Here is a 26,639-nt window from a genome sequence, read left to right as displayed (position 1 = left end):
AAATATGATTTGATTTTAAGGTTATAATAAACTCAGAAAATATACAATTCAAAATAGTTTTTAGTTTTATTAACAGGTTGTGAGTAGCTTCTTTTAATTGTTAACTCAGGTTTTTATCACACGTCTTAAGTTACAAAAACAGTAGTTAATTGAAATTCAGTCCACAAATAATTCATTCTGAGCCCCAACTTTTTTTCATATTTTGTGGTTGAGAATTCTAATGTTGCTATAGTAAATAAGGACAGAAAGATGTTTAAAATGTGCATATTTGAAGAAAATATTATAGTAATGGAAAATCACACAAGAACACACCAGATTATTTTTTTTCGGAGGTTTAATTTTAACTAATTAATATTTAAATGATGAAGGTAATGTCAATCCAAATCTTTACTTATTTGTAATGCACAAACTATTTTTTGTAACTTGTAAGAGAAATAGATTCTTTTCACCATGGCAATGCTTTCACCCTTATTTATGGTCTTTCTTTTTCTTGAGTCCTTTTTCTTCAGCAGTTTAACAAGTCACTTCCTGTTTGGCTAAAGTGCAATCCTAGCACAATAATGTTTCAGCTTACAAGGAAGAACGCCCTTATTGAGTTGATAGAACTCCACCAGCTGGATTAGATCCGTAAATCTTGTGTGCCCATCATCCAGGGTGTGGAACGTCTCACCATCATCTTCCACCTGCAACAGGAAAAACAACAAACTAGTAAGAAGGGCAAAATACCCAGAAAGACAATCATATTCTATTGCATACTGCATCTTTAAATGCCAAAACTGATGTGTTTATAATACTAAAGGACAGTGAAAAGAATGTTATGGCATGTCCACTTCTCCTTCGTAACTTCACTTACATTTAAAAGAAATACCATCTGATCCTAAGGTAAGCAGTGTGGCTCTACTTTCTCTGTCTCTAAATTCTCTTAACGTTCAGTAGTTAGAATAGTAGGATTATTCTGAATCAATACAGTGCACAGTGAGAAATTGGCACTATTCAGTGTAAAAGTAAACAAAAGATTTTAATACTCCCACCTACAGAAATTAATTTCCATTTCTAGTTGTTGTCTACCTAAAGCCTTACGTAATATATTAAAAATGAATATTCACCATAATTTGTATCAGTAAACTGATTCTGGAGCAATCAAATACTGTGTTAGAGGAATGACAGCGTTTTGGGGTTTTTCTGTTTTTGTTTTCTGCAGTGAGATCTTCAGGCATTAAGCAATTCATACGTGCCAGGGACATCGCTCACATAATCAATGAAGTAGGGAAGATACTTCACATAGACTTTGGATAGTTCCAAAAAGAGGTCATTCAAAAAAAAGAAAACACTAGCAACTTAGCAATCTGATGTAATACTTTCTTGAAAGTAGACTGAATGTCTGTTCCACACTATTTGGTTCCAATACACAGACCACATGCATACTACATGTGCACACATACATACACACACATACACACACAAAAGCAGAAGCAACAAAAAAAATCCCAAAGCAAGTTGTGCCACATGAAAGCAGAATTACAGAAAAATTTTAAATGTGCTCAGAATAGTTTAAATAATGATCTCCAGTTCCACAGCACCTGTGTACCTATCCATAATGATTAAAAACAAAACTACAAAAAACACCAGAAAAACATTTTGGGGACACGAGAGGAGAAGGGGCTTGAAAATAACGATTTTTAAAGAACCACTAGAGGAATTCAGGAGAAGGAATTTTCAGTGGCCTTTTAACAATAGGTGGCATGGGGTCTATACAATATTACCAAATCGTATTTCATGGGAAAAGAGAAATTTAATTTTTGTAATTCCTGTATTTCTTATATTAATTCAGGCTCATAAAACCGTTTCTGCCAAACTTAACTGTAGTCAAAGCACAAGTTCCCAAATTATATTTAATAAAAGAACCAAAAAAAACCTAAAGTTTCCAAAAGCTTATGCATTAAGATCCTCTCTAATATATGAATATGAAATCATAAATTACTTACTGGTATAATTTGAAAGTGCTTTATTTTTTGTCCATGACTCATTGACAGTACGAAAGTTTTGGGGTTGCTCTGACTATCCCGTACCAAGAAAACTCTAAAGAGAGAGAAGGATTTCAATATTTTTCTACATTTACTCATGGATTTCATAGAAATATAGCCTGTACCAAATCCAGGAAGTAAATTCATAAATGTAGCCAGAATTTTTCTTTACTATGTATTCAATGATGGGATTATCCAACATGGTAAACAATATGGTATAACATAAACCTTATACTATAAAACTATCATCAGAGCTAATTTAATTTTAATAGGATAAATACACAGCCATTTATCAGATTGCTTGCTCACAATAACCAATATAATGCTATGTTGGTATCAATAATTAGTGCTACATCCTTTTTCCACTGGGAAAGCTGGGTATTCACATGTAACTCTTTGGTACAGAGAATAAGGCATTAGCATATTGTTATTTTAACTTCTGGGTCATGTTAGGCCCTAAAAAAAGAAAATTATTTAGAGTGAAATAAGTTTTAACCCCCTCTTCTACACTGGATCCTTTCTTTTGATTCTGGTTCCTACTATTACATACACAACAGAAAGTGAGAAATTAATATATTCTAAAAAATCAATCCTGAAATCATTTATTAAATGTTTGAGCAAAATATTTTAAGTAAAAGAAACACCCAAACAACATGTACTTTAACCTTGAAGAATGCAGCAGAAAAGCCTCTATAACAGGCTAGAAAAACAAGACATGGCCTAATGGCCTGAGAAAAATGCTGCCAGGCGTGGATTCTTATTAACTGGCAATTCAGTGCATAACCAGCTTTATATTAATTGTTGGCAAACAGACTGTGCAAACAGTCCCCACTGGTGACTCCTATACTAATCTCACTGTGCCTGGGCGAAGAGACAGCCAAATCTGAGCCATCACAGATGTCTGATGAGATTATCCATTTCATCTGTGCTGTGTGAGATTCCGACATTACATCTCTAGGAGATGGGACAAAAGGGAGTTTCACTGGTCAATCAAGCTTAATTCTCTCCCCATTCCTGAGTAGATCACCACTACCACCTAGTGGATTGCCTGGCATCATCACATCTTTCCAAAAGAATACCCCAAATAACCCATTTTTAAATTAAAAATTAAAAAAAATAAAGATACTGTCATTCTTTATGCAATTATTTCATTCAATTTACAAAAAATGGGCTCAGAAATAAGGGAAATTATAATCCTCCAAAACATTTTGACAATTCTTTGTGATTTATTTCTTTTCTTGGTCTTAGATGGTAATTCTGCTGATTGCTCAGATTTATATCTGAAAAGACCGTGTTCCATGCAGAGAAGTATATTGAAATCTTTTCTTATTTAGAGTCTACTGAAATGCCGACTTGCTATTAATAATCTTCCATGTGAAGGTGCATTTTTATCCAAATGTCAGTATTAAATCACCTTGAAATTTTGCCATCATCTTAAGCCAACCCATGAAGATATAAGATCCCATTACCACTTGCTTAAATTGATGCTGGTTTTATTTCTCATCCAAACCTCAATACAAGCTCCTTAACTTGTATTGCATTTGGGAAGAGAATTCAGCTAGTATTATAGGAAGTATTGATATCTGAAATACTGAGTAATCTGAGAAAAAGAAAATTCTTTAGATCATAAACCTTGCATAATTTTCTGTTTCTCCTGTCTCTTCTGTGGTATCCCACTAAAAGATAACATGAGAAGAGTCAAAAAGTACTGTTTTCATAGGTTTATATTCCTTTAAACTGTTAAAATTTAGAGAAAAGAAAATAGGGATGTAAACAGAAAGAAAAAAATAAGACAGTCTAAATATATAAGAAACAGCTTTTTACTTTAACACACCCTGCATCAAACCTAAAAAAATGTATAACACGTAAGATAGTGTCATGACACAAATCATACTTTGCAAACATATTATTTGTTCAAATCAAAATGTTGACACGCCAAAACAAGTTCAGTTTTCCCCCCATCAATATCTGAGATGCACAGAATGGGTAATATTAGTGATCACTGGTTAAGAGCAGAGCATCCTGTTCAGCTATCTTCTCCTTATGCACAAATACTAAGCACACACTATGTAACAGGTACTGTATAGGTATTGCTAGGACTCAATGACAACCATCCTTATAGAATAAAGTCACTTCTGTTTTAATAAGCTGAAGTCAAAACTCTCTGTGCGTGTTGAATAAGTCATTACTGATTATAGGAGAAATCAAAATCAGTGCTACTCAAAATCACACTTACCCATCCACTAGACCTTGCTGAATGATCAATCGCTGAGCTTCCTCTCTAGAAATTTTGTGGTGAAACCATGGTTGGGACCGGTGGATAGCTGAAGAAATAAAGTGGAGGAATACAAAGATTTGTTTGAAATGATCACAATTTAATTATGTGTACTTTCTACCCTAACCCCTCAATGACTACATCTAAATGCACATCTCACCACCCAGTTAGTCACACTGAATATGCAGAGACATACCCATGTTTGTGGCACAGCTCTGTGAAGATGCAGTGGGGCTACCATGAGTGCCCAGGCGTAAACATCCTTTTTTCTGTGCAAGGAAGTGGGAAACAAATTTTAACTTTCGGGGAGAAACAAATTCAAATCATAAATATTTTGAAGAACATGAAGCTAATTTGTACCCTCCAAGCTAGTCCTTCTTCAACTGCAACTGAAAGGGCTTCAGTGGGATTTTCTATAACTCTGCTTTTCTGGCCTGAGAAGTCCATTGCTACCAGGGAATTCTCTGATATACTTCTCTGGAAAAAAAAGCACATTTTTTACCTTGAAAACATCTTTGAAGTTACCGTTCAGTGCTTTGCTGGCAGTATGTTTCCATTTTAGGATGTGGTTCCAAAGGTGGCTAGCAGGAAATTAAAAAGTTAACAATACATATTCAACAGAAAATGGTGCTATAAAATATTTTGGTTAAATAAGTTATACAGTTATTTGTTAAGGTCATTGAATTAAGTGTTGAATAAAGAGATTAAAAGCTTTCAAGGTAAGCATGTCTTTCTTCTAAAGCAACCCTACCTCTTCATATTTAGAAAAGAATAACCTTTCCTGTGGCTAAGAAGATCCATCACTTCCAAACTCACCTCTCTATTATGCTTTGAGATTCATCAATGATCATTGAAATGTCAAATCTATCTACTTATTAAGATTCAAGGTACACTAAAGCTGTAACAGACTGACTTACATCACTTCTTTAGAAACAAATAGTACCCATATTTTATAACAAACCAACAATATGTATTTTAAAAGTTTATCACATCAATTTTTCTCTAACTTAGAAAATGAAATTTAGTGAAATAATTCAGATAACCCCATAATATTAAAATTTCTATGATTTAATACGTGAATGTTTTTTCATCTTGTGAGCATGAACATGGCAAAATGAGAGCTGCAAAAATAAGTCTGAATGACAAAAGAAGAACTGATATAAAATGAAGACATCTTTAAACAAACATAATTTTAAACAAATAATAAAGTCATCTTTTTTGCGAATTACTTTTTGTATTCATAGTCTCTGAAGGTGAAAATAAAACATCCAAAACCTGGACCTTATTTTTATTTTTTTCTTTGTTTAGGGCTCTACTTTGTAACCATCTTTTAAAAAGTGTGCCAACCCAAGTCATGCGTCCTAAAAAAAAAAACAGTTGTCAGAATCTTCAGTTAAGAGTGTCACTCAGCATGGGGAGGGGGAAGGGTAGGCTGGGACGAAGTGACAGAGTGGCATGGACATATATACACTACCAAATGTAAAATAGCTAGCTAGTGGGAAGCAGCCGCATAGCACAGGGAGATCAGCTTGGTGCTTTGTGACCACCTAGAAGGGTGGGATAGGGACGGTGGGAGGGAGGGAGATGCAAGAGGGAAGAGATATGGGAACATATGTATATGTATAACTGATTCACTCTGTTATAAAGCAGAAACTAACACACCATTGTAAAGCAATTATACTCCAATAAAGATGTTTTTTTTAAAAAAGTGTCACTCAATTTATAAGAATTAAAACTCTTAAAAGACAAAACATCCAAAACCAGCATGAACAATGTTTAATAGTTTTTCCCCACTCATCATTAATAGAAGAGCAACACAAAAACCGGAGTTCTCATTGTAAAGGATCAGCCGACATACACCTGGAGTCTCCTGGCTTAAGACCATTTTCTCTCTCTCCACATGGATTCAGCCGTACCCTGCTTGGTCTAACAGACTCTAGTCAAATGTCTGCTTGAGGGGCTTCCCTGGTGGCGCAGTGGTTGAGAGTCCGCCTGCCGATGCAGGGGACACGGGTTCGTGCCCCGGTCCGGGAAGATCCCACATGCCGCGGAGCGGCTGGGCCCGTGAGCCATGGCCGCTGAGCCTGCGCGTCTGGAGCCTGTGCTCCGCAGCGGGAGAGGCCACAACAGTGAGAGGCCCGCGTACCGAAAAAAAAAAAAAGTCTGCTTGAAACAAAACCTGGTCCATACAAAAATGGGAGGGGGGATCATTTATCACTGCATTACACATCCCATTTTATTAGCATTTATTATTTCCTCTTGAAACCTTGCTGTAGTGGTCCACAATCTTATTACGGTTCATCTTTATTTCTGGAGATCCGGCGTGCAATCTTTCATTTGTTATAGGAGTCTTCATAACTGACAGCTGCTCTTTCCAAACAGATGCTGTCTCTGTAATCTCTATTTGCTGTCACACCTTACTTTGCCCTTCTCACCCCGTGATCTTCTGTGCTGGGCTGTGGACCAGATGGATATACTTTTGCTTTGCTGACATTAATGAAAAGCTTCCACCTGCCCAAGCCAGAGAGTAACTAATCTCAATCATAATGATAGCTTTATCCTTATAATATCTCTGCCTTCACATGCCAAGATGGGCTCTGTAATCACAAGGTTCTGATAACATAAAAATACCGTTAGGAAACAAAAATAAACATAACCAGTTCTTATTCTTTTTTTCATTTTTCTCCTATAATATGACCGGCTGAAATGTAAAATAAGATCCCATGTTACATAATTACTTGACCTAAGTAGGGAGTCTATGATACAAATAAGTATTTTCATTTGCTACATTAACTACACTAGGGGAAAACACAGGAATATAGAAAATGTTTTCTACTGAATGGCAGGTGGTAGATGAAAAATTAATAGTTTACCTTTGGTGGACAAAGAAATGGAAGTGAAGCAAAATCTGACTTGAACCAAAAGGTCATTTTCAGCTCAATTTCTTTCACATAGAAAAGCAATGTTGATAACATTCAGAATCAGTGTATTTCTCAAATATTTGTCCCTTTTTCTACCTCTTCCTTCTGGTGGGATAAATAAGGCAAGCCCTAAAAAAGGGTCCATGATTTTGATGGCATGCCTCTCTTTTTAAGAAAGAAGAGGCTTGGGTATATCCTGGATTATCCAGACCACACCTCGAGATCAGATCCAAACACTTTTAGTGAGGTTGGAACATGAAATGTTTTTCAGGCAGCTTAGCTAAGCAGCAACTCGTAGTCACTCACTCCCTGTCACCCCATTTGAAAGAGCTACATAAACGTGTAGCACAGGCCTTAGTAAGAAGGCACAGAATTTCCTCAGACATTGTTCTCTCATCAGAGTCATACAGAGCCACAGGACATCAGAGGTGTAATCGATTCTAGAGATCATGCAACTGTCCCCCTTATTTTATACTGTAGGACGGCAGTGACTCAATCAAGGCCACGCTTATGGTAAAGATAGTAACAGGCCCTACCTAAGGTTCTTTTATGTACCACAGAATGGGAGGTACAGGGAAGAAAGTGCAGTTTGGGATGTCTAGCTCAGAGTCAAATGTGAAAAATAATAAGAACTTCCGTTGACTTGTTTTTCCCATCCCCTTGTTCTGGCCAGGACCATATTAACAGATGCTCCTTTAAATGAATCATTTTTATTATCCTAAAAAGGACCAAATACATTTGGCTTCTTGAAATATCTGCTGATGATTCTCATTTCAAAGGCTGATGGGATGGCTATTATGTGCTATATATAGTTATGATGTTCATTATGGTATGATAATTTTTTTCTCATTTCCCTTCCAAAATGAATCCCTGGAGAAGAAGACAATATTGTTCCTTTAAAACTATAACTAAAGTATGTGAACTTTTCCCTGTTGTTCCTTGAACATGGGGCCTCAATGAAAACAGCAGAGGCAGGTGAGAGACACTGGCATCCAGGATATAGGTCACTGATTCTTTCATGATAATGTAGAAATTATCCTGGGATTCTGTATAGACACCAAAGTAAACACAAATACCTCCCCAACCTTCTTAGTTCCCTTCATGAAAATTGAGAAGAGTAGAGATATAATTCTTGATGCTATTCTCTCTGATCATGTCAACTGTCATACAGGACAGGTCCTTGTCCTCATCACACAGAGACTTAAACCTCTTGTCCTTCTATCCCTATTTACAGCCAATTCATTCAAGGAATGTCTTCTCTTATACAAGGTGCTGAACAAGTAAAGCTACATTAACCAAAATGCCATAGACGTATTGATCACTTTCAATGGAAAGAAGCAAGAATACCATATCTGTACACTAATGACAGTGATGAGACTAGAAAGTACTTACTTATAACACTTTTTTCTATGATTAAGAGGACACTAAATAATAACTGCCTCCAAATCATGGCTGCTATTAACATGCTCATCCTAATAACTTTAAAAGAAAGAAGGATTTAGGAAAGGATTAAGATAATAAAATTCATTATTCATATATACATATATGAATTAAAAGATTACGGTAGGCTGACAAATTGTAAAAATTCTCACCTTAAAGCTATTGCTTTTATATAAATTCATTACATTCCTTAGTTTCTTATTTTAGGGCTAAAAAGTAATATGATACAAAGATGAAAAGTTACTCTTCCATAATGTAAAGCAACATAACTACAGCATTGGAGTTCTTTTTCCATATTAGTCTATCAGACTTCATAATCAACATTATTTCATGCTTCATTCCTAGAGCTGAGCATTTATATGCTACGTTACATGTGGGGAAATGCAGCTTCTTTGGTCACAGCCATGAAACGCATGTTTTAACCTAAGTGGAAATGTAGCACGTTAGCTGATTGTAACATGGGCTCATACTTGTGAATTCCTAATATACTCAATATTAAGGAGCACAAGCAAAAATAGCAGAACATAAACTTGGAGTTCAGAAATAAATTTCTTGTGTTAATGCACAGGAAATTAAAATTAGGTCCCAAAGAAGGGAAAAAATGTATCTGCCTGTAAATAGCCAAGTGGCATTTAGTATAAATCTGTGAAGCGGTGCTAGTCTTAATGCAATGCACGACCTGTATTTTGGCTTGCATCTTTTGGGTTTCCTGGAGAGCAGTATGCTTTTCAAGGACCTGGAACTTCAAAAATTTAATTGTTAGAAAGTCAGAATGCAAAAGAGCTCACAGGCTGTGATAATCCCAGAATTAATATTTAAATAAATAAATAAACCCACAATCAAATCAATAATTAAGAAAGATCTACAATCTCAAGGACAATGTTCTATAAATTATCTTATTAAAATCTAATCCTCAAATGTAATGACAAAGAATCACTCTCATAATTCTTTCAAATATTTAGTTTTTCTTTAACATAGAACATTATTTTAATTGAATACTTCATGTGTGCCCGATTACTGTGATTTTATCACATAGGCTGCAATCATATAAAATCCAAAAAAATAGTTCAATATAGCATGATAGTAGAATGGTGCCAAAAAGTTACTTTACTTGACCAAAAGGAAAGAATGGAAATGTACATTTATAAGGTAATGTGATTGCAAATTAATGTAAATATAAAATAAAATGTAGGTTCAAAAACTTAGTGCTTACCATGGGTGATATACTCTGAGAACTGCAGCCACTTCTACCTTGATATGGATGCATGTAATTCTGGTACAGCTGCATGCCATACTGCAGAATAAATAAATAAAAACACATTCCCACCACTTTTACTACACAGAGTTTTACTACAACTTTTGAAAATCAACACTTTCATTAATTATACATCATTAATATAAAAACTGAAAATTATAAGCTTTCCTTAAAACAAATAAGTAAAGCAGCCATACTTTTGAATGGTAAACTTTTAGTGTCCTAAATAGTACAGTTTAAAAGACAGTGTTTTTTATTTGGACCCACACAAAGTTCTAGCTCACAATATAAAGATCTGGAACTGACACTCCTACTCATTATTCTTAGTGTCAATAGCACCAAAACCATTTGGAGTTTAGCAATAAGAAAGCTCACTTGAGAAGGGTTCCCGACTTTATGGTACAAAGACTCTGAGGATCTGACACACATCCTAAGCAAAACTGGGTAAAATTTACCATAATTCTTCAATGACTGATTGATGAATTACATTGTCTTTTGTAATCCATAAACTTGATCCTATTTTGAAGATTCTTGGCACTGTATCACCCTCTGGTAACAGTACTCTTAGGGCATTGTTCAATTTTTGGCTTTAAATTCAGGGAAATCAAAATGGTGAGGAATCAGGCTAATTTCAGACAGAGAGTCATGGCATACAGTGTAAAGAGCAGTAGATAAGAACTACAGAGGCTTTACTTTCAAGAGGTAGCATCATAAGAACTGGACTGCTAGGCTACAATTGGAAAGTGGGTCTAGAGTATAATTGGATTGTTAGTTTGAGAAACATTAAGAACGCCAACTGCCATGGCCCTCTATAATTCTCTCCATTTCATGGAGCCATTATGAACTTAAAAGTAGGTCTGATATAGAAGAGATTTAAGAGACACCATGGAAACCAATCTTACCCTTAGGATGAATTCCATTTAAACATTCTAACAGAGCTGTTTCTCTACTAAAAACTATTTTCTTAAAAGCAATTGCAGCAAAGTGGATATATTTGGTAATTAGGCAGAAAATCAGAGGGAGGTGAGGGGAGTCACTGTTTTCAAGATTTTGCTTTTAACATGAATACAGTCATTTAAAATTCTCTGTGTTGACTTCTTTATCCAATTATTTCCCAACTTATAAAAATTATTTTTTAATTTAAGGTTTGATTGACATTAATAGGACCTAATGAAATTTATTTTAAATCAACTCTAAGCCTACAGTAACTTTAAAAAGAAGACAGAGGAGCTTAATTCCTAGTCAAGTTCATTTGGAGAATATACAATAGCTTGCAACCACACTTTCACAAGGACATGTTGCTTGGACACCTTTTCTTTACCTGCAGTGAAAAGCCTGCTACCTACTAATAAGACTGTTTCCTTCAAAGATGTATTGTCTCTGGCACCTGTGGTGTTAGGAAGTTGCTTCTGTGCTGTTGAAAGTTAACTCTGGCTAAGGGGTAGGGCATGGGTCACCTTAACATTTCCCTGTCCTATGGAGGGGCAGATAAGGGACCAAAATGTGTTAGAGAGAAACTAGCAGAGTTCTAACTGAAGGGAAGGGGAAAAGACAACATGTAACTAGGACACTGTACATGAGCAAATCTCCCCTTTTCTAAGTCTTCTGATTTTTCTGATTCTATATGTAACTGGAATTTCTCCAAAGAGAATAGGAATATCTCTATCTGATGCTACATGAAGAGTTTACATGTGTATATGAAAAAGAAAGGAAAATAAAACAAGTGGCCAAATTCTTGGGGGAGGCTATATCTATAAATAACACATAATGAAAAGAAGAAGGACACCTCTGGTCTAGCCAACATAACATAGACTAGTCTTTCCCTGATCCTCGCTACTAGGTACAATGATAAACTCTGGAAATAACACGATAGACAACCAAAGGAGATGAGCAAAAGCTAACTCTAACACCAGGAGAGCCCAGCTGCACCAGCCAGAGGGATCAAACCAGTGCCCCACTGACAACAAGCTGCCAGTCCCCTATTAGAGAGCCTCAAATGTGTCTGTGCTGGCAGGCCCAGGTTTCCTGTAACTCATTATTTTAAAGTGTAAAACAGATCATATCACTTTCCTATTTGAAACTGTGGTGGTTTCTCATTGGCTCCATGATAAAGGACCTCACTGATGCTGGCCTCTATTTCCAGCCTCATCCGGAAACACTTTGCCATAACTGAAATAAACAGGGAACACAGATGTGGTAGCAGAATAATGGTCCCCATATATGTCCACACCCTAATCCCTAGAACCCGTGAATATATTAGGCTACCTGGCAAAGGGGAAATAAGGTTGCAGATACAATTAAGGGTGCTAATCATCTGACTTTTTTTTTTTTACATTTATTTTCATTTATTTATTTTCTGGCCGCGCCACGTGGCATGAGGGATCTTAGTTCCCCCACCATGGACCAAACCTGTGCCCCCTGCAGTAGAAGTGCATTCTTAACCACCGGACCACCAGGGAAGTCCCTAATCAGCTGACTTTGAAATGACGTGATTATCTTGGATTATCCTGGTAGATCCAATGTAATCACAAGGGTCCTTATCCAGAACCAGAAGAGAGAACCAGAAAAATGGCAGCATGGAAAGGACTCAGCTGGATATTGCTGGCTTTAAGGGTGGAGGAAATTGCCATGAGCAGCCTCTAAAGGCTGGAAAGGGCAAGAAAATGGATTCCCCCCTAGAGACTGCAAAAGAGAATGGAGCCCTGTTGACACCTTGCTTTTAGGCCAATAAGACCCACTTCAGACTTCTGAATGACAGAGGTATAGGATAATAAATTTGTGTTTTAAGCCACTAGGTTGGTGGTAATGTGTTACAGCAGCTATAGAAAACTAATACAACGGAGCATCTTTAAACTGGGCATCTGTGACTTGAAAGAGCCTTTGAGAAGAGTCAAACGAGAGAAAAAAAAGGTAAGGAGACAGCCTTCCAGAAACTGAGCATTCTGGATATAGAAAGAACAAAGAAAGCTTTTAGTACACTTCATCATTTCTTAGACACACATTTGTTTTCAAACTAACAATCTGTATTATAAGCTATGGCATCTTCTATTCACTGTGGACGAAGTGACTTGCCATTGCCTGAAACTGATATGGGATTAAGAAGTCATTAGCATGAAAACCTTGCAAAAGGAATTCCCGTGGCTAGAAAGACAACCCCACGGACCATGGCAGAGCACTCATCTGAGAGATTATGCCTCCCCAAAGCTCTTGAACCACAGAGCTGGTTAATCTGTGGAAAATATGAGTATCCATGACTCTGAGATGAAAATGATTCAGAAAAGCCAGATTGTGAATATGAAGAAGTTTTAAGAATACCTCAACTAACTTATTTCATATATATGTGTATATATATATATATATATATATATATATATACACATACATATATATCTGTGTGTATACACAAAATTGATAACATCAACAAAAATGATGAAAATCAGGACTATAGGCTTAAATAAATCTAAATATTCAAATGAAAATAAAAATTATAAGTGATATGAAACATCATATCACAATTTTATTGGCATAATTCTCATCTTTCTAATTACACAAAAAATAATGGAGCATCCTAGTAAAATCAATGGCATGTCAGAGTCACTGAAAGACTGATTAAAGGAAGTGGGTTTACCACCTGCTTCTGTGTTGGGTGTTTGAATTTGAGCCCCTTAGAATGGAGAAAGACTTGGCTAACAAGGTTGGAAAGTATCTCTTCCACCAGCCTAGCTGGACTTACAGGGTTCTGATGGAAGGGGAGAGAAAACCTGAGACCTCAAGATATTTTCTCTACCATAACTGTGATGGAGTAAAGTCTACCAAAGAGTGCCAGCTTCTTTATCTATAAAAGGACAGCGCTGGATGAACTCAGTGTTTCTTAATCAGGCAGACACCTGGAACTCAACTCACTAACTCGGGATCCCCCAGGATGGGGCTGGGCACATGGAGCTTCAGAAAGCACCTCAGATGATTCCAATGCATATCCCTAGTTACCTAGTTACTACTGCTTTGACTGGTTGGTTTCCAAGACCCTCTAAAGTACTCTTCTCTTCTTCATTTTGTTTGTTTGTTTTACATTTTATGACAATGAGAGCAAACAGAAGTGACTACTTAACATGAGGGTTTCAAAGAATCAAGATTTCTAAGATTTGTTGAAACCAAAATCATGACAGCCATTTTGACAGTAGACTATTTGAGAAACAAACAAATGTCTAATAAAAAGGTAACCATAGTGACTTTCTGCCATTAACAGCAAAAAGAAGAAAATTTCACAGTTAATCCAAAAGCTTCCTTTAAATTACTTTAAAAAACTTTCTTCCTACCACTTCACACCCACTAGCATGAGTATTTTTTTTAAAAAGTGGAAAATAACAAGTGTTGGTGAGGATATGGAGAAACTGGAATTCTTATACATTTCTGGTGGGAATGTAAAATGGTTTAGCCTCTGTGGAAAACATTCTGGCAATTCATCAAAAAGTTAAACATAGAATTACCATATGACCAGCAATTCCATTTTTAGGTCTATATCAAAAAAAACTGAAAGCTGTTACTCAGACAAATACGTGTATAGACATATTCATAGCAGCACTATTCACAATAGTAAAAAGGTAGAAACAATCCAAATACCCATCAGTGGATAAACAAAATTGTTTATTTAACATATATATATGCTAAACAACACACATACAATGGGATATTATTCAGCCATAAAAAGGAATGAAGTACTGATACATGCTGCTACAACATGGATGAACCACAAATCATTATGCTAAGTGAAGAAGCCAGACCCCAAATGTCACATATTGTATGATTCCATTTGTTTGAAATATCCAAATTGGTAAATCCATAGAGACAGAACATGGATTAGTGGTTGCCAGGGGCTGGGAGTAACTGCCTAATGGGTATGGGGTCTCCTTTTGAGGTGAAAAAGATGTTTTGGAACTAGACAGAGGTGGAAATTGCACAACATTCTGAATGTACTCAATGCCTCTGAATTGTTCACATTAAAAATAGTTAATCTGGTTAATTTTATGTTGTGTGAATTTCTCCTCAATTTAAAAAAAAGTAAAAGAATAGAAAATAAAACTTTCTTGCAAACCTGGTATGAAAATGGGTAATTCTGATTCTGATTATTCTGCCCTTCTTAAAAGGAAATGGTCGATAAGTTTTATAATTATAAATTTAAAGTTGTGCTAAATTTGCTAGCATACAAGTTTTGAAAATAAATGTGTTTTCTATACATCCTGGAAGAAATCAGTTCTGTGTCTCTCTCCCCTACCTACTTTCAGAACATTCTTACTCCTTGTCAAGATGCTTACCAATAAATTTTGCTTATGGAAGCGGTAATTTTTACTTAGCACAAAGGTAAATGTTTGAATAATACAGCTATAGTAAAATTTATAAAATAATTTGCATTAAACTAGAAAGCAATTCACACAACACTTAAATAAAACAGAAAACAACCGCACTAAACATATCCAGGTGGGCACATTTTAAAATATACTTCACATCGGATTGATGGCAATGTTTTTAAAATGCAGACTAAGTCATGGACAGGAGAAATTTCAATCAGTTATACTTGCTATATATGTAATACTCTTACAAAAAAATCAAAATCAGAACATTTTTTAAAATGGAATACTCCACACACACAAGATAAATATATTAGGTTATTGCACTCTACTCTGGAAATGTTTATCTTTCAGATAAAAAATAAAATACACGCATTTGGTGGTGGTTATTTTTCTTCTTCCTCACATACCCACATGGATTCATAGTGAGTCTTCTGAGTTTTGAAATACAGGTATTTTCAAACTTTGATGGTACTCCCAATGTTTAATAGAAATTCACACCTGCAGTGAGATTACCTTAAGCAATCTAATCGCGGTCACCCAGCACGTCCTACTCTGCTCTTCTTCTGCACAGAGCATTTTCAGGTCTCGAGGCCCTCCTGCTTTGTTAGGCTAGAAGGCCACAGCACATTGTTTATCGTTAATGCATATCTTGAAGGTAACACCTGTTGAAATAAAAGCCACTAAAATTCTCCTATATATAAGAGAAAGCTGTCTCTTTTTAAAAGAAATTAAAAGAAACTCAAGCTTACCTAAAAGGCTGAGGCTTGCTTTATTCATCTAGCAAAATATTAAGCCTGTACCTTAAAGCAGAATCCATAGTTAGTCGGTGCTCCATGTTTTTTTTTGCCTGCCAGTGACACATAAATATCACTATTGCCAAATTCGCTGAAAAACTGCAAATGCCGTGGTTCCTTAAAAAAATACATATGTATGTTGAAATGGATACATATTTTTACATTACCTTTTGTATTTCTATTATGTTACATAACTTATACCTTGGCAAAAATTATTTCAAATAATGTCACAGAAACAAAAGGAAAGGAAAACTAAGTCACTATATCCTTAAATAACCAGGAGCTGGATATGAGATTATTTAATTTGAGAAGTAGTGATTTGTTTATAATTCCAATATACAAAAAAATATATCTTCCTATTTTAAAATTACTTGCTTTAACCACCACTTCAAGGAATCTGAGGGAGAGAAGAGAGCAAAGCATGGCTTTTGAAAATGTTTTCTTATTTGGGTTTTAAATAATGGTAGTTCCACAAAGGGAAGAAGGTTGGTTTGAGCTTCTATAGCAGCTAAAGAAAAAAAAAAAAAAACAGACGATGATTCCTGCTTCATTGAGAAATGATCGTCCCTCATGTTTGTGTACTGCCTCACGTACCACAGCAAGCAATGAAACAGGCGGCATGACCACCTTCCTTTACAAAAGGAAGGAAGCCTGTACAGATGAATTCAGGGAAATTACCTGGCAATGGAACATGTCTGATTTTCAAGGCAAAGTGGAATCATGAAGGGCTATTTCTTCTCTGGGAAATCCATAAGATTTAGAGCTGGTCATGGGAAATCACTGGGTCATATTATTCTGTGATAGGTTAATAACTTGGAGAAATGCTTAATTCTGGGGTTGAATGTGTAATCAAAACTGACCACAACGCATTGGTTCTTTAGAACCTTGCTACTAGTCGTGTGGTCCCAGACCAGCAGTGTCAACATCACCTGGGAGCTTATTAGAAATGCAAAATCTCAGGGCCCACCCCAGATCTGCTGATTCAAAATCAAAATCTGCATTTTAACTAGAACCCAGGTGATTCATATGCACTGAAATTTGAGAAGCAGTGCTCTTAAAACAAAAAGATGAAGCAGAACATTCAGCAATTTGAGCAACCCATTCAAATCCAAATCCAAAAAAAATTCAGTCATTGGTCAGTAGGCTGGCTATTCCATCAGTGATGATTAGTAGAGCAAGAACTTCTGTGTATGCAACTGTTTCTCTGTGTGTCACTGTTCTTTAGGCATTTTGATCTAATGGATGACTAAAGTTCCCAACTCCATGGGAGAATGAGGCAGAAAAGAAAATTGTTAAAAGAGACCCAGCCTAGGGCCCTTGGAACAAGGGAGGAGAAGGGTGAAAAGTACTCTTGTTGGCAAGGCCTTTAAAACTTTATTCCTTGATAGAAACTGATTTGCTAGTAAAAATGTCTGATTTCTATGAAGATGGAATAAAACCATCCCTGCCCACTGATACAGTAGAAGTCAATGTAGCTGAGTCATTTGGACGTGAGAAAAAGGCAGCTTAAGAAATACTGGAAGGACATAAGAGACATGATGAGTTTCTTCTCTTGACTGATTTTTGTTCCATTACTGCAGACACATCAAGGCTTACGACAGTACAAGACTAGGCTGAGCTGGCATGGTTAGCAAAAGGTAAGCATGCAAACGTGTACATAAGGGGGAAGTTGGAGAGCAGGGTACTTAGATGTTTCTCTGTAAGTCACAGCCACACCTCCAAGGCTTGCGTAAGTGTTTCTCTAACTCCCATGCAGCCTACATCTTTAGAAAATAAAATAAATCAAGACCCTTCTCATAGAAAAAGGGCAGGAAATGGTCACTTTGCCAGGTAGAGATGTCATATTAGGCATTACATAACCTACATGATTTTTATAGAGGTCATAATCCTTGAGTTTATCTAATATCTTGAATTTCGTTTTTAAGGGGGAATGTAAAATCATTTTCATATATATAGACTATGGAACGCATGCTCATTTCAGCACAGGCTGGAGAGAACACTATTATGTACGATGCACAGCAAAGTTAGACACCATGTTGAGGAGAGCTCAGGTACAACCTGAGAACAGAGGTTTGATGCCTATAATGTTGCCCAGCCAAGGCGGGGACCACTGCAGGGATAAGAGCATGGTTTCAGTAGATGGAATAGGAGCTGTCTTGTTATGTAATAGGTGGGAAAGGAAAGGAGGTGGAGGGTGAAGTAAAAAGACAATGGGCTGTGGATTTTCATGCGAAACCTGTTAAAGAATTAGGAATTCAGGAATTAAGGAGATATTGTCATATCTTCCAGTGAAGAATCACTGGGAAGACAGTCAAAGCAATGTGATTACTGGATTTAGAAGCCACTTTTCTCTGATGCTAAAAGTAAAAAGATGATCTAGCACACATTTGTTCAAAACCACCTTCGTATATTACTTCATACATGAGGAAAACTGTGAAAAGAGAAACTTCATTACAAAGGTTAAGAAAAAGTCTTAAACCTTAATTACAAAAATGGGTAATTATTCATCCTAACATTATCTATAATATAAAAATTTGAAAACTAGGTTTAAATCCTCAAGAAAAATTAAATGCATCTATATGATAGAACACTAGTAGTCAAACTATATATACTTAAAAATAAAAGATTTCTGTAAAGGAATGGATTACTAAATAAGTAGAGGCCTTTTCCACGAAGTATTCCACCACTTAAGCCTAACACACACACACACACACACACACACACACTTGCACATGTGTGTGCACACACGTGTGAATAGCAGCAAAGGAAAACTGTATATCAGGGAAGGGAGGAAACTATGTAAGAACAGTTGGGGAAAATATGGCAAGTATCACTCCTTTGCAACTCCATATCTCCATACCACTGCCCAAATATCTAGTCTCTATCATTAGCTGTGTTCTGGGCATTTCCATTTGGATACTTCACCATCAATACAATGTATCTAGAACTAAGATCAGTATCTTTCTTCTAAGATTTGATTTCTTCAAATCTCTTATTCCTGTTTATTCTATCATTTTCTATTTCTTTATTTTCCTTATGTCTTTCTCTAAGAACATTAAGTGCTTCCTCTTCTTTCATATCAACCAGTCAACAAAATCTGACCATTTGTCATTTAATCTTACATCCATCCCCTTCTTCTCTCTCCACTGCTCATCCTAGGTTAGATCCTGTCGCCTCCACGCTTGATTACTGAAATGATCATATAGTTAGCACTAATTAGCAACTGTGCCTCAACTCAATCAATCAATCTCTCTCCCTTCCTGCCCACTTGTCCCTTCCCCCCTGCCTCCCCTGCTCCCTTCCCCTCTCTGTTTCTCTGTCTCTCTAGTTGTGGGATCTTCCCAGACCGGGGCACGAACCTGTGTCCCCTGCATCGGCAGGCGGACTCTCAACCACTGCGCCACCAGGGAAGCCCTCTGTCGCTCTAGTTGATTTTTTAAGCTCCCTATGGCCATACTCATCTTCTTACAACATGACCATTTCACTCTCTCACTCAAAATTAAAAGATCTGTCCATGTCCTCACCTGAAGAAACTGTGAATGTGACCTGTTTTGCAAAGGGGCCTTTGCAGATGTAATTAAGCTAAGGATCTAGAGATGACATCTTCCTAGATTATCTGGGTGGGCTCTAAATCCATGGCAAGTGTCCTTATCAGAGACACACAGAGAAAGGAGAAGGCTGTGTGAAGACAGAGGCAGAGACTGGAGTTAGGCAGCCACAAGCAAAGGGACACCTAGGGCCATCACTAGCCAAGACAGAAAATCCTACTAAAAATTTAAAGGATCAAATATTGAGAATGAGAAATAAATAATGAACATTTTCAGCATAAAAGAAAAATATGAATTTTCAGATTGAATGTGTATGTTAAGAATCAAGCAAGGTATGTATAGCAGAATATATTTGAACATACCTAGAAATATGGCAGGAAAATGACTAAATACCAATGATGATAATAAAATTTGAAAAAGAGCCAAAGAAAAATGACAGATTACCCATAAAGAAGCAACAGTGTTGTCACTGACAAAACAGATGCATGAACATAGAATTAAACTCTCATGAAAACTCTCAAAAGCAGTTTTACTTGAAGGAAATCGATGCATTGCATAAAATGTCAAGACATAAAACACAGGCATATGGCATAGTAGGCAACAACTAGACTACATAGAAACAGATTACATAGCGCTAGTGCTAAGGGAATTACATTCATAAGTGATTATGTATGTGTGTATGAACATCTGCACAGGAATGTCTATGTAACTGTATACATAGGTATACATAAGCAAGCACACACATACATCCACCCCGATCATAACATGATTACTTTCTCTAGGAATTCATAATCTAGGTGAAGAGACAAAACTAACACACACAAAGGAATTAATAAGCAGTTACAGACTCAGCTGAGTGTTACTAACTGCATCAACAGAAGTTCAGAGGTGGGCAAGGTCAGTAGTATGACCTGGGTAAAAAGAAAAGATGTGAACTCTGTTGGGCTTCAAAATCCCAGCCTTGATAAGAAGAATGGGGGTAGATTCAGAGTGGGGGAGAAATGGGCAAGGAATGTGGTACTGAAACAAGAGCATCCAGATGGTATCAAAGGATGTATATTGAAACTAGTGGGAAATAAAGCTGAATAATTAGTTTTTAAATGGATTATGGCAAACGTTTGGAATCTAAAAAAAATTACCAACTATTGACATCATGCAATAAGATAATGAATAAAACAAAGTAAAACCCATTTTAACTTACAACTTCCATATAATTCATAGCACATAATTGATATTCCAATTTACCTTTGATGTCCCTTTAGTAGAAAAATATAAACCGGATCTTCTTAAAAGGAAGTAAATCTTTTTCCAGGACTTCTTTCCCTGTTCTTTTGCATGTAAGAAGCCATGGATTTCAGGATATGTGCTTGAACTCAGAAACATCTGGAAGAAAAATCAGACACTCTCATACAGTTTCTGAATCAATGATATTGTAGTTTTATATTTCAAATAGAAATGTACAAAATCAAACAGCATTGATACCACTTATACACCATTACAGAAATAGCGATATATATAACAGAAAATAAATCAGTCTTGTGAAAACCTGAGGCAAGTTCCAAATGAAAATATGCTCACGAAATATATATTCTAAGTGATTAGTACTTAGTCAAACACCAAAATTACAAGCTATTTGAATGTCCATTTGAAAAGCTGAACTTTGTCTACAGAGTTAAGTCCTGATACTTTTCATCCCTGTCTATGATTTTCCTTGAGATTATATATTGACCTATCAACTTCAACTTCATTATGGTATATGTAAGACCATGATCCGGACTTCCATTATTCAATTATTAAAGAAATTGAGCCAAGTTCACCTCCTCGATGAAGGTCAAGTAAACAATGTCTTTGTCCTCTATGGTTCTCTGTTGTGGGTGGGTATGGGCAGGTTATGTTTTCCAAAGAGAACTGCAACAATATCTTTTATTCCACATGCTCTTCTGCAAATGTGATCCTGCCACTGAACCAAGAGGTGAAGTTTCTCCACCCCCTTGAATCTGGGCAAGGCTTGTGACTGCTCTGACCAATAGGATATGGCAGGAGGGACAGGCTGCCGTTCTAACTGTAGTCCCTTAACTAGCCTGATGGCTTCCACTCCTTAACTCTTGGAAGTTAACTTTCATATAAGAAACGTGACTACCCTGAGATGGCTATGTGGTGAGAAGCACAACGCAACTGGAAAAGCCTTGGAAAATGACACACCATGTGGAGAGAGAGAGAGAGAGAGAGAGGCCAAGGAGTACCAGACACATGTAGTGAAAAGCTATCTTAGAAGAAGCGGACCCACAATCCCTTTGGGAGTCAATGTGCCTCAGAGACCCATCCAGCTAAACCCTTCCCAAATACCAACCTACAAAACTGTTGACAAAATATGAGTGGGTACTTAAGCCATTAAGATTTAGAATAGTTTGTTACCCAGTGATAATTAACTGAGACAGCAGGCATGTGTTGGTCAGGAAATTGAGAATGAAAAGGAATAGCTCTGAGTGGCTGTGCTCAGCATCCTTAATAAGACAGTGGAAATGCATTAGTGTCTCGCTAAAAGAAGGAAACGGAAATCCCTATGAATAAACGAATGCAAAATGTTAAAACTGAAACTAAGAGAAAATATTAGCTAAACCAACGTAACATAGTTCTAAAAGGCTATTCGGGGAAATGCTGAGAGTAGATAATGTTTTTTAAGTAAATTAATAAAAAAAACTTTTAATTTAATGAGTCACAGATATTAATTAATTGACATGCAAAGCAGGCAAGTAGGTTTTCTAGTTTGAGTGCTTTCCAAGTTATTAAACCAAACCAATTAAATTTTAAAAAGGGAGTCATAGAGGTCACACTAGAAGAAGAAGGAACGTTTTAAAAAGTGGAAACATTGCCTCAGTGGAGAGAAGAGGAGGTCAGGGGCACGTGCAGGACTATCTGATTCCAAAGCTATGACTTTTCTTGTTTTTATAATTTAACATTAAAGTAATATAACTAAATTATAGGAGAATTTGGGAAAGGAGGCAGAAGAAAAACTCCAATCCACCACCCTGTCATAATCCAAAGGCAAAGTATAAAGAGGCGTGAGAGCTAGGGGTGCTGGGGCACTGCCGCTGCTGCCATTCACCCTAACATTCTACAGGGTGTCTATGACAACCTAGTAGCATATAAGTAGCTCTTAGAGAAATCCTGAGGCTAATCATATTTCTAAAATATTTTGAAGCAAAAAATGAAATAAACCTATTACAAATAAAAAGCCCACAGAAAACAAATTTGTGATACCCAATATATTTACCAGTATGTTCAAATACCAACATATTTAAGTAATATCTATACTGGAACTATTAAAACTTTTCTTCATTAAAGATCAGAGACTATTCAGTGGGTTCGGGGATGCCTGGTGTTTAGATCAAACAGCAACCATTATAAAGACATTGCTCACCATTAACCTGTTAACAAGTATAGTATCAAATATAAAATAACGGAAAATTTTTTATTGTAATGAAAATGTCTTAAGAAAATTACAGCCTACAGCCATTGCCAGTTTGTAAGAAATGAGCTCAATAGATGCAAAACTAAGGAAGTTTTAAATTAAATAACTAGTTGTTTTTTTTTTTTGCGGTACGCGGGCTTCTCACTGCTATGGCCTCCCCCGTCGCGGAGCATAGGCTCTGGATACGCAGGCTCCAGACGCGCAGGCCCAGTGGCCATGGCCCAGCCACTCCGTGACATGTGGGATCCTTCTGGACCGGGGCACGAACCCGTGTCCCCTGCATCAGCAGGCGGACTCTTAACCACTGCGCCACCAGGGAAGCCCATAATTAGTACTCTTAATTCAGCTATTTCATGTTTCAATCAAGTGTTTCCATCATAGATAATATTTCATTTAATTGCTAAATATTTTATCACAAATAGGATTGAGAGCATTTATTATAAAAGTTAACACTAAATATATGTTGGTAAAATGTCTATAATTTACTGGAAATTTTGATTTTTTCAAAGACTAACATAATCTTTAAATACATCACAGAGTAAAACTCTGCAAGTTTCCTTTCATGATACACATTTTTTTTAAACACTGAAAATCCTTTGACAGATGTTCAAAACTGGGGAGAATAATATAGTTAGGGGTGTTTATTGATTTACAGAATTCTTTATCTAGATTGTGCTCTTTTCTTTTCTTTCCTCTTCTTCTCTTTTCCAACTTTATCTCCAGCAAAAATTAACCACTCAAGGCATACCATCCAAAATCTGGACATGTCTAAATATGGACCTCACTAAATAGACATTTCTCCAAAGAAGACATACAGATGGCACATGAAAAGATGCTCAACATCATTAATTATTAGAGAAATGAAAATCAAAGCTACAATGAGGTATCACTTCACACTGGTTAGAATGGCCATCATCAAAAAGTCTACAAATAATAAATGCTGGAGAGGGTGTGGAGAAAAAGGAACCCTCCTACACTGTTGGTAGGAATGTAAATTGGTACAGCCACTATAGAGAACAGTATGGAGGTTCCTCAGAAAACTAAAAATAGAGCTACCATATGATCCTGCAATCCCATTCCTGGGCATATATCCAGAAAAAACCATAACTGGAAAAGACACATGCACCCCAGTGTTCACTGCAGCACTATTTACAATAGCCAAGACATGGAAGCAACCTAAATGTCCATTGACAGATGAATGGATAAAGAAGATGTAGTATATTTATACAATGGAATATTATTTAGCCATATAAAAAGAATGAAATAATGCCATTTTCAGCAACATGGATGGACCTAGAGATTATCCTACTAAGTGAAGTAAGCCAGACAGAGAAAGACAAATATCATATGATATCACTTATATTAGAATCTAAGGAAAAAAAAATACAAATGAACTTATATACAAAACAGAAATAGACCCACAGACATAGAAAACAAACTTATGGTTACCAAAGGGGAAGGGGGAGGATAAATTAAGAGTTTGGGATTAATATATACATACTACTATATATAAAATAGATAACCAGGGCTTCCCTGGTGGTGCAGTGGTTGAGAGTTCGCCTGCCGATGCAGGGGACGCGGGTTCGTGCCCCGGTCTGGGAAGATCCCACATGCCTCGGAGCAGCTGGGCCCGTGGGCCATAGTTGCTGAGCCTGCGCGTCCGGAGCCTGTGCTCCGCAACGGGAGAGGCCACAACAGTGAGAGGCCCGCATACCGCAAAAAAAAAAAAGATAACCAACAAGGACCTACTGTATAGCTAAGAGAACTATACTCAATATTTTGTAATAACCTATAAGGGAAAAGAATCTGAAAAAACAATAACTCTATATGTGTGTATCACTTTGCAGTACACCTGAAACTAACACAACATTGTAAATCAACTATACTTCAATTTAAAAAAAGAATATTGTCAACTCTCATGAAGTAAAAAAAAAAAAGACATGGAAATGCAAGATAAATGAGTATATCTACTTATAAAATTAGAAAAATAAATAAATAAGTAAATAAGGACCTTACAGTTTCCCTTCATTATTTAGTACTTACATATTTTAATGAAAATATATATTTTACCTGCAAAATCTGTGTGGGGGATATTTCACCATTGGTTTCAGTTGCAAAAGACACCATATGCTCTGGAAAAAAATACTGACGAAAAGATACATGTTATATTATCCCAAAGCCGTGCCAGAAAAGATTGAACTATGACCAACACAGTAATCTAAAGCAAAAGCTCTTTAAATCAGTGTGTTGAAAATTCACCCAAAGCACTTTTAAAAATGCCAGTCCCTGACTCTACCCACAGGTATCTTAATGAGAAGGTAGGAGCAGGGCCCAAAGACTAGCCAAACACCCTCAGATGGTGCTGATACACAGAGATCCACGTACCTCCAGTTACAAACACTGCCCTCAGGCTGGCAGTGTGCAAGCTCCCATATGTCTTCCCTGAGTCCTGCAACCACTCTAGCAGGTACTGAAGGACTATCAGCTCCATTTTATAAAGTCAAGGCTCATAGAAGGATATATATACACAAGGTCACAGCCCATAGAGTAGAGGAACAAGGAGTTAAACTAGAGGGCCAGGAAGCTAAAATGACAGTCTTTTCTACCTACTATCTTTCCAAACCTGTTTAATCATAAAATTCACCCAGGAAAGCTGTTTAAAAATAGAAATTCCCAGGCTCTTTCCTGGAGTGTCTGATTCAGTAGGTCAGGGTAGGACCCGGATCCTGTAGTTTTAACAACCACTATCCCCTTCCCCAGGGAGTTTTTATGATCAGGCAAGTTTAGGAAAATATATGCCACTATACTTCCTTTAGGACAGGGTTTTTGAAGCGTAGTTCTATTAATGTTGGTCTAATAGCGCTGTGTTGGGGGGACTGTCCTGCGCATTGCAGGACGTTTAGAGCATTCCTGGCCTCCACCCACTAGCAGCACCCCCATCCCCCCAGTATGACAACCAAAAATGTCTCCAGACATTACCACATCACCCCCCAGTTGAGAACCACTACTCTAAGTCTACAAAATTAATCTACAGCCTTGTTTAAATTAAAAAAAAAAAAAAACTAAAACTGAGCATTAAACCCTATGTCTTCAACTATGACTTTTAAATTCTTGCTTTTAATAAAGATTCATAATAAGAAAACAGTTTTCTTTCTAATTCTAATTCTATTTAATTTTTACTAGGACTCGTATTTTCTTTGTCAAAGATCATCCCACTATGTTTCTATTAGTAAGTTCAAATAAAAGAGAGCGTAAGAGGTCTTTCAGGGTTTGAAAATATTCTATTATGGTGTGTATCATATATTTTTCATAGAGTATCATTTCAATCCAATTATCCAAAACAGTGTAAAAATATGCTACAGCTGCAGAGTCAAAAACAATTTAAAATAATGAGCCCAAAGGCTATTCTGACTTCTCTAGATCACTAGTCTTCATTAGAATGTGACATACATTTACTTTCTTTTAAAAAGAACTATAATGAAAGTAGTATTTACTAGATAATGCACTGGTCTTTATCTCATTTCTACTTAGCTCAATTATTGCGCTGAAAACAAAATAGTTT

The 26,639-nt window shown here is 36.5% G+C and overlaps 1 protein-coding gene across 2 annotated transcripts in view; it reads right to left on the bottom strand.

Moving 5' to 3' along the window:
* Positions 1 to 331: 331 nt before the first annotated feature.
* GRB14 (growth factor receptor bound protein 14) overlaps positions 332 to 26,639 on the bottom strand; it is a 126,912-nt gene continuing 100,604 nt past the window's right edge. For both annotated transcript variants that reach the window (XM_081242222.1, XM_081242223.1), the window contains 10 exons: positions 25,148 to 25,222; positions 20,851 to 20,988; positions 16,064 to 16,174; positions 15,777 to 15,872; positions 9,874 to 9,954; positions 4,660 to 4,776; positions 4,496 to 4,568; positions 4,261 to 4,348; positions 1,986 to 2,079; positions 332 to 683 (listed from right to left, as the gene is read on the bottom strand). In XM_081242222.1, coding sequence (XP_081098348.1) covers positions 537 to 683; positions 1,986 to 2,079; positions 4,261 to 4,348; positions 4,496 to 4,568; positions 4,660 to 4,776; positions 9,874 to 9,954; positions 15,777 to 15,872; positions 16,064 to 16,174; positions 20,851 to 20,988; positions 25,148 to 25,222 — 1,020 coding nt within the window. In that variant the 3' untranslated portion in view covers positions 332 to 536. The remainder of the gene's footprint in view (positions 684 to 1,985; positions 2,080 to 4,260; positions 4,349 to 4,495; positions 4,569 to 4,659; positions 4,777 to 9,873; positions 9,955 to 15,776; positions 15,873 to 16,063; positions 16,175 to 20,850; positions 20,989 to 25,147; positions 25,223 to 26,639) is intronic.

This window comes from Mesoplodon bidens (genome assembly GCF_964165515.1).
Source record: "Mesoplodon bidens genome assembly, chromosome: 8".
Lineage (NCBI taxonomy): Eukaryota > Metazoa > Chordata > Mammalia > Artiodactyla > Ziphiidae > Mesoplodon > Mesoplodon bidens.
The sequence above is the reverse complement of the archived record's forward strand: the minus strand, read 5'-3'. Positions and strand labels throughout refer to the sequence as shown.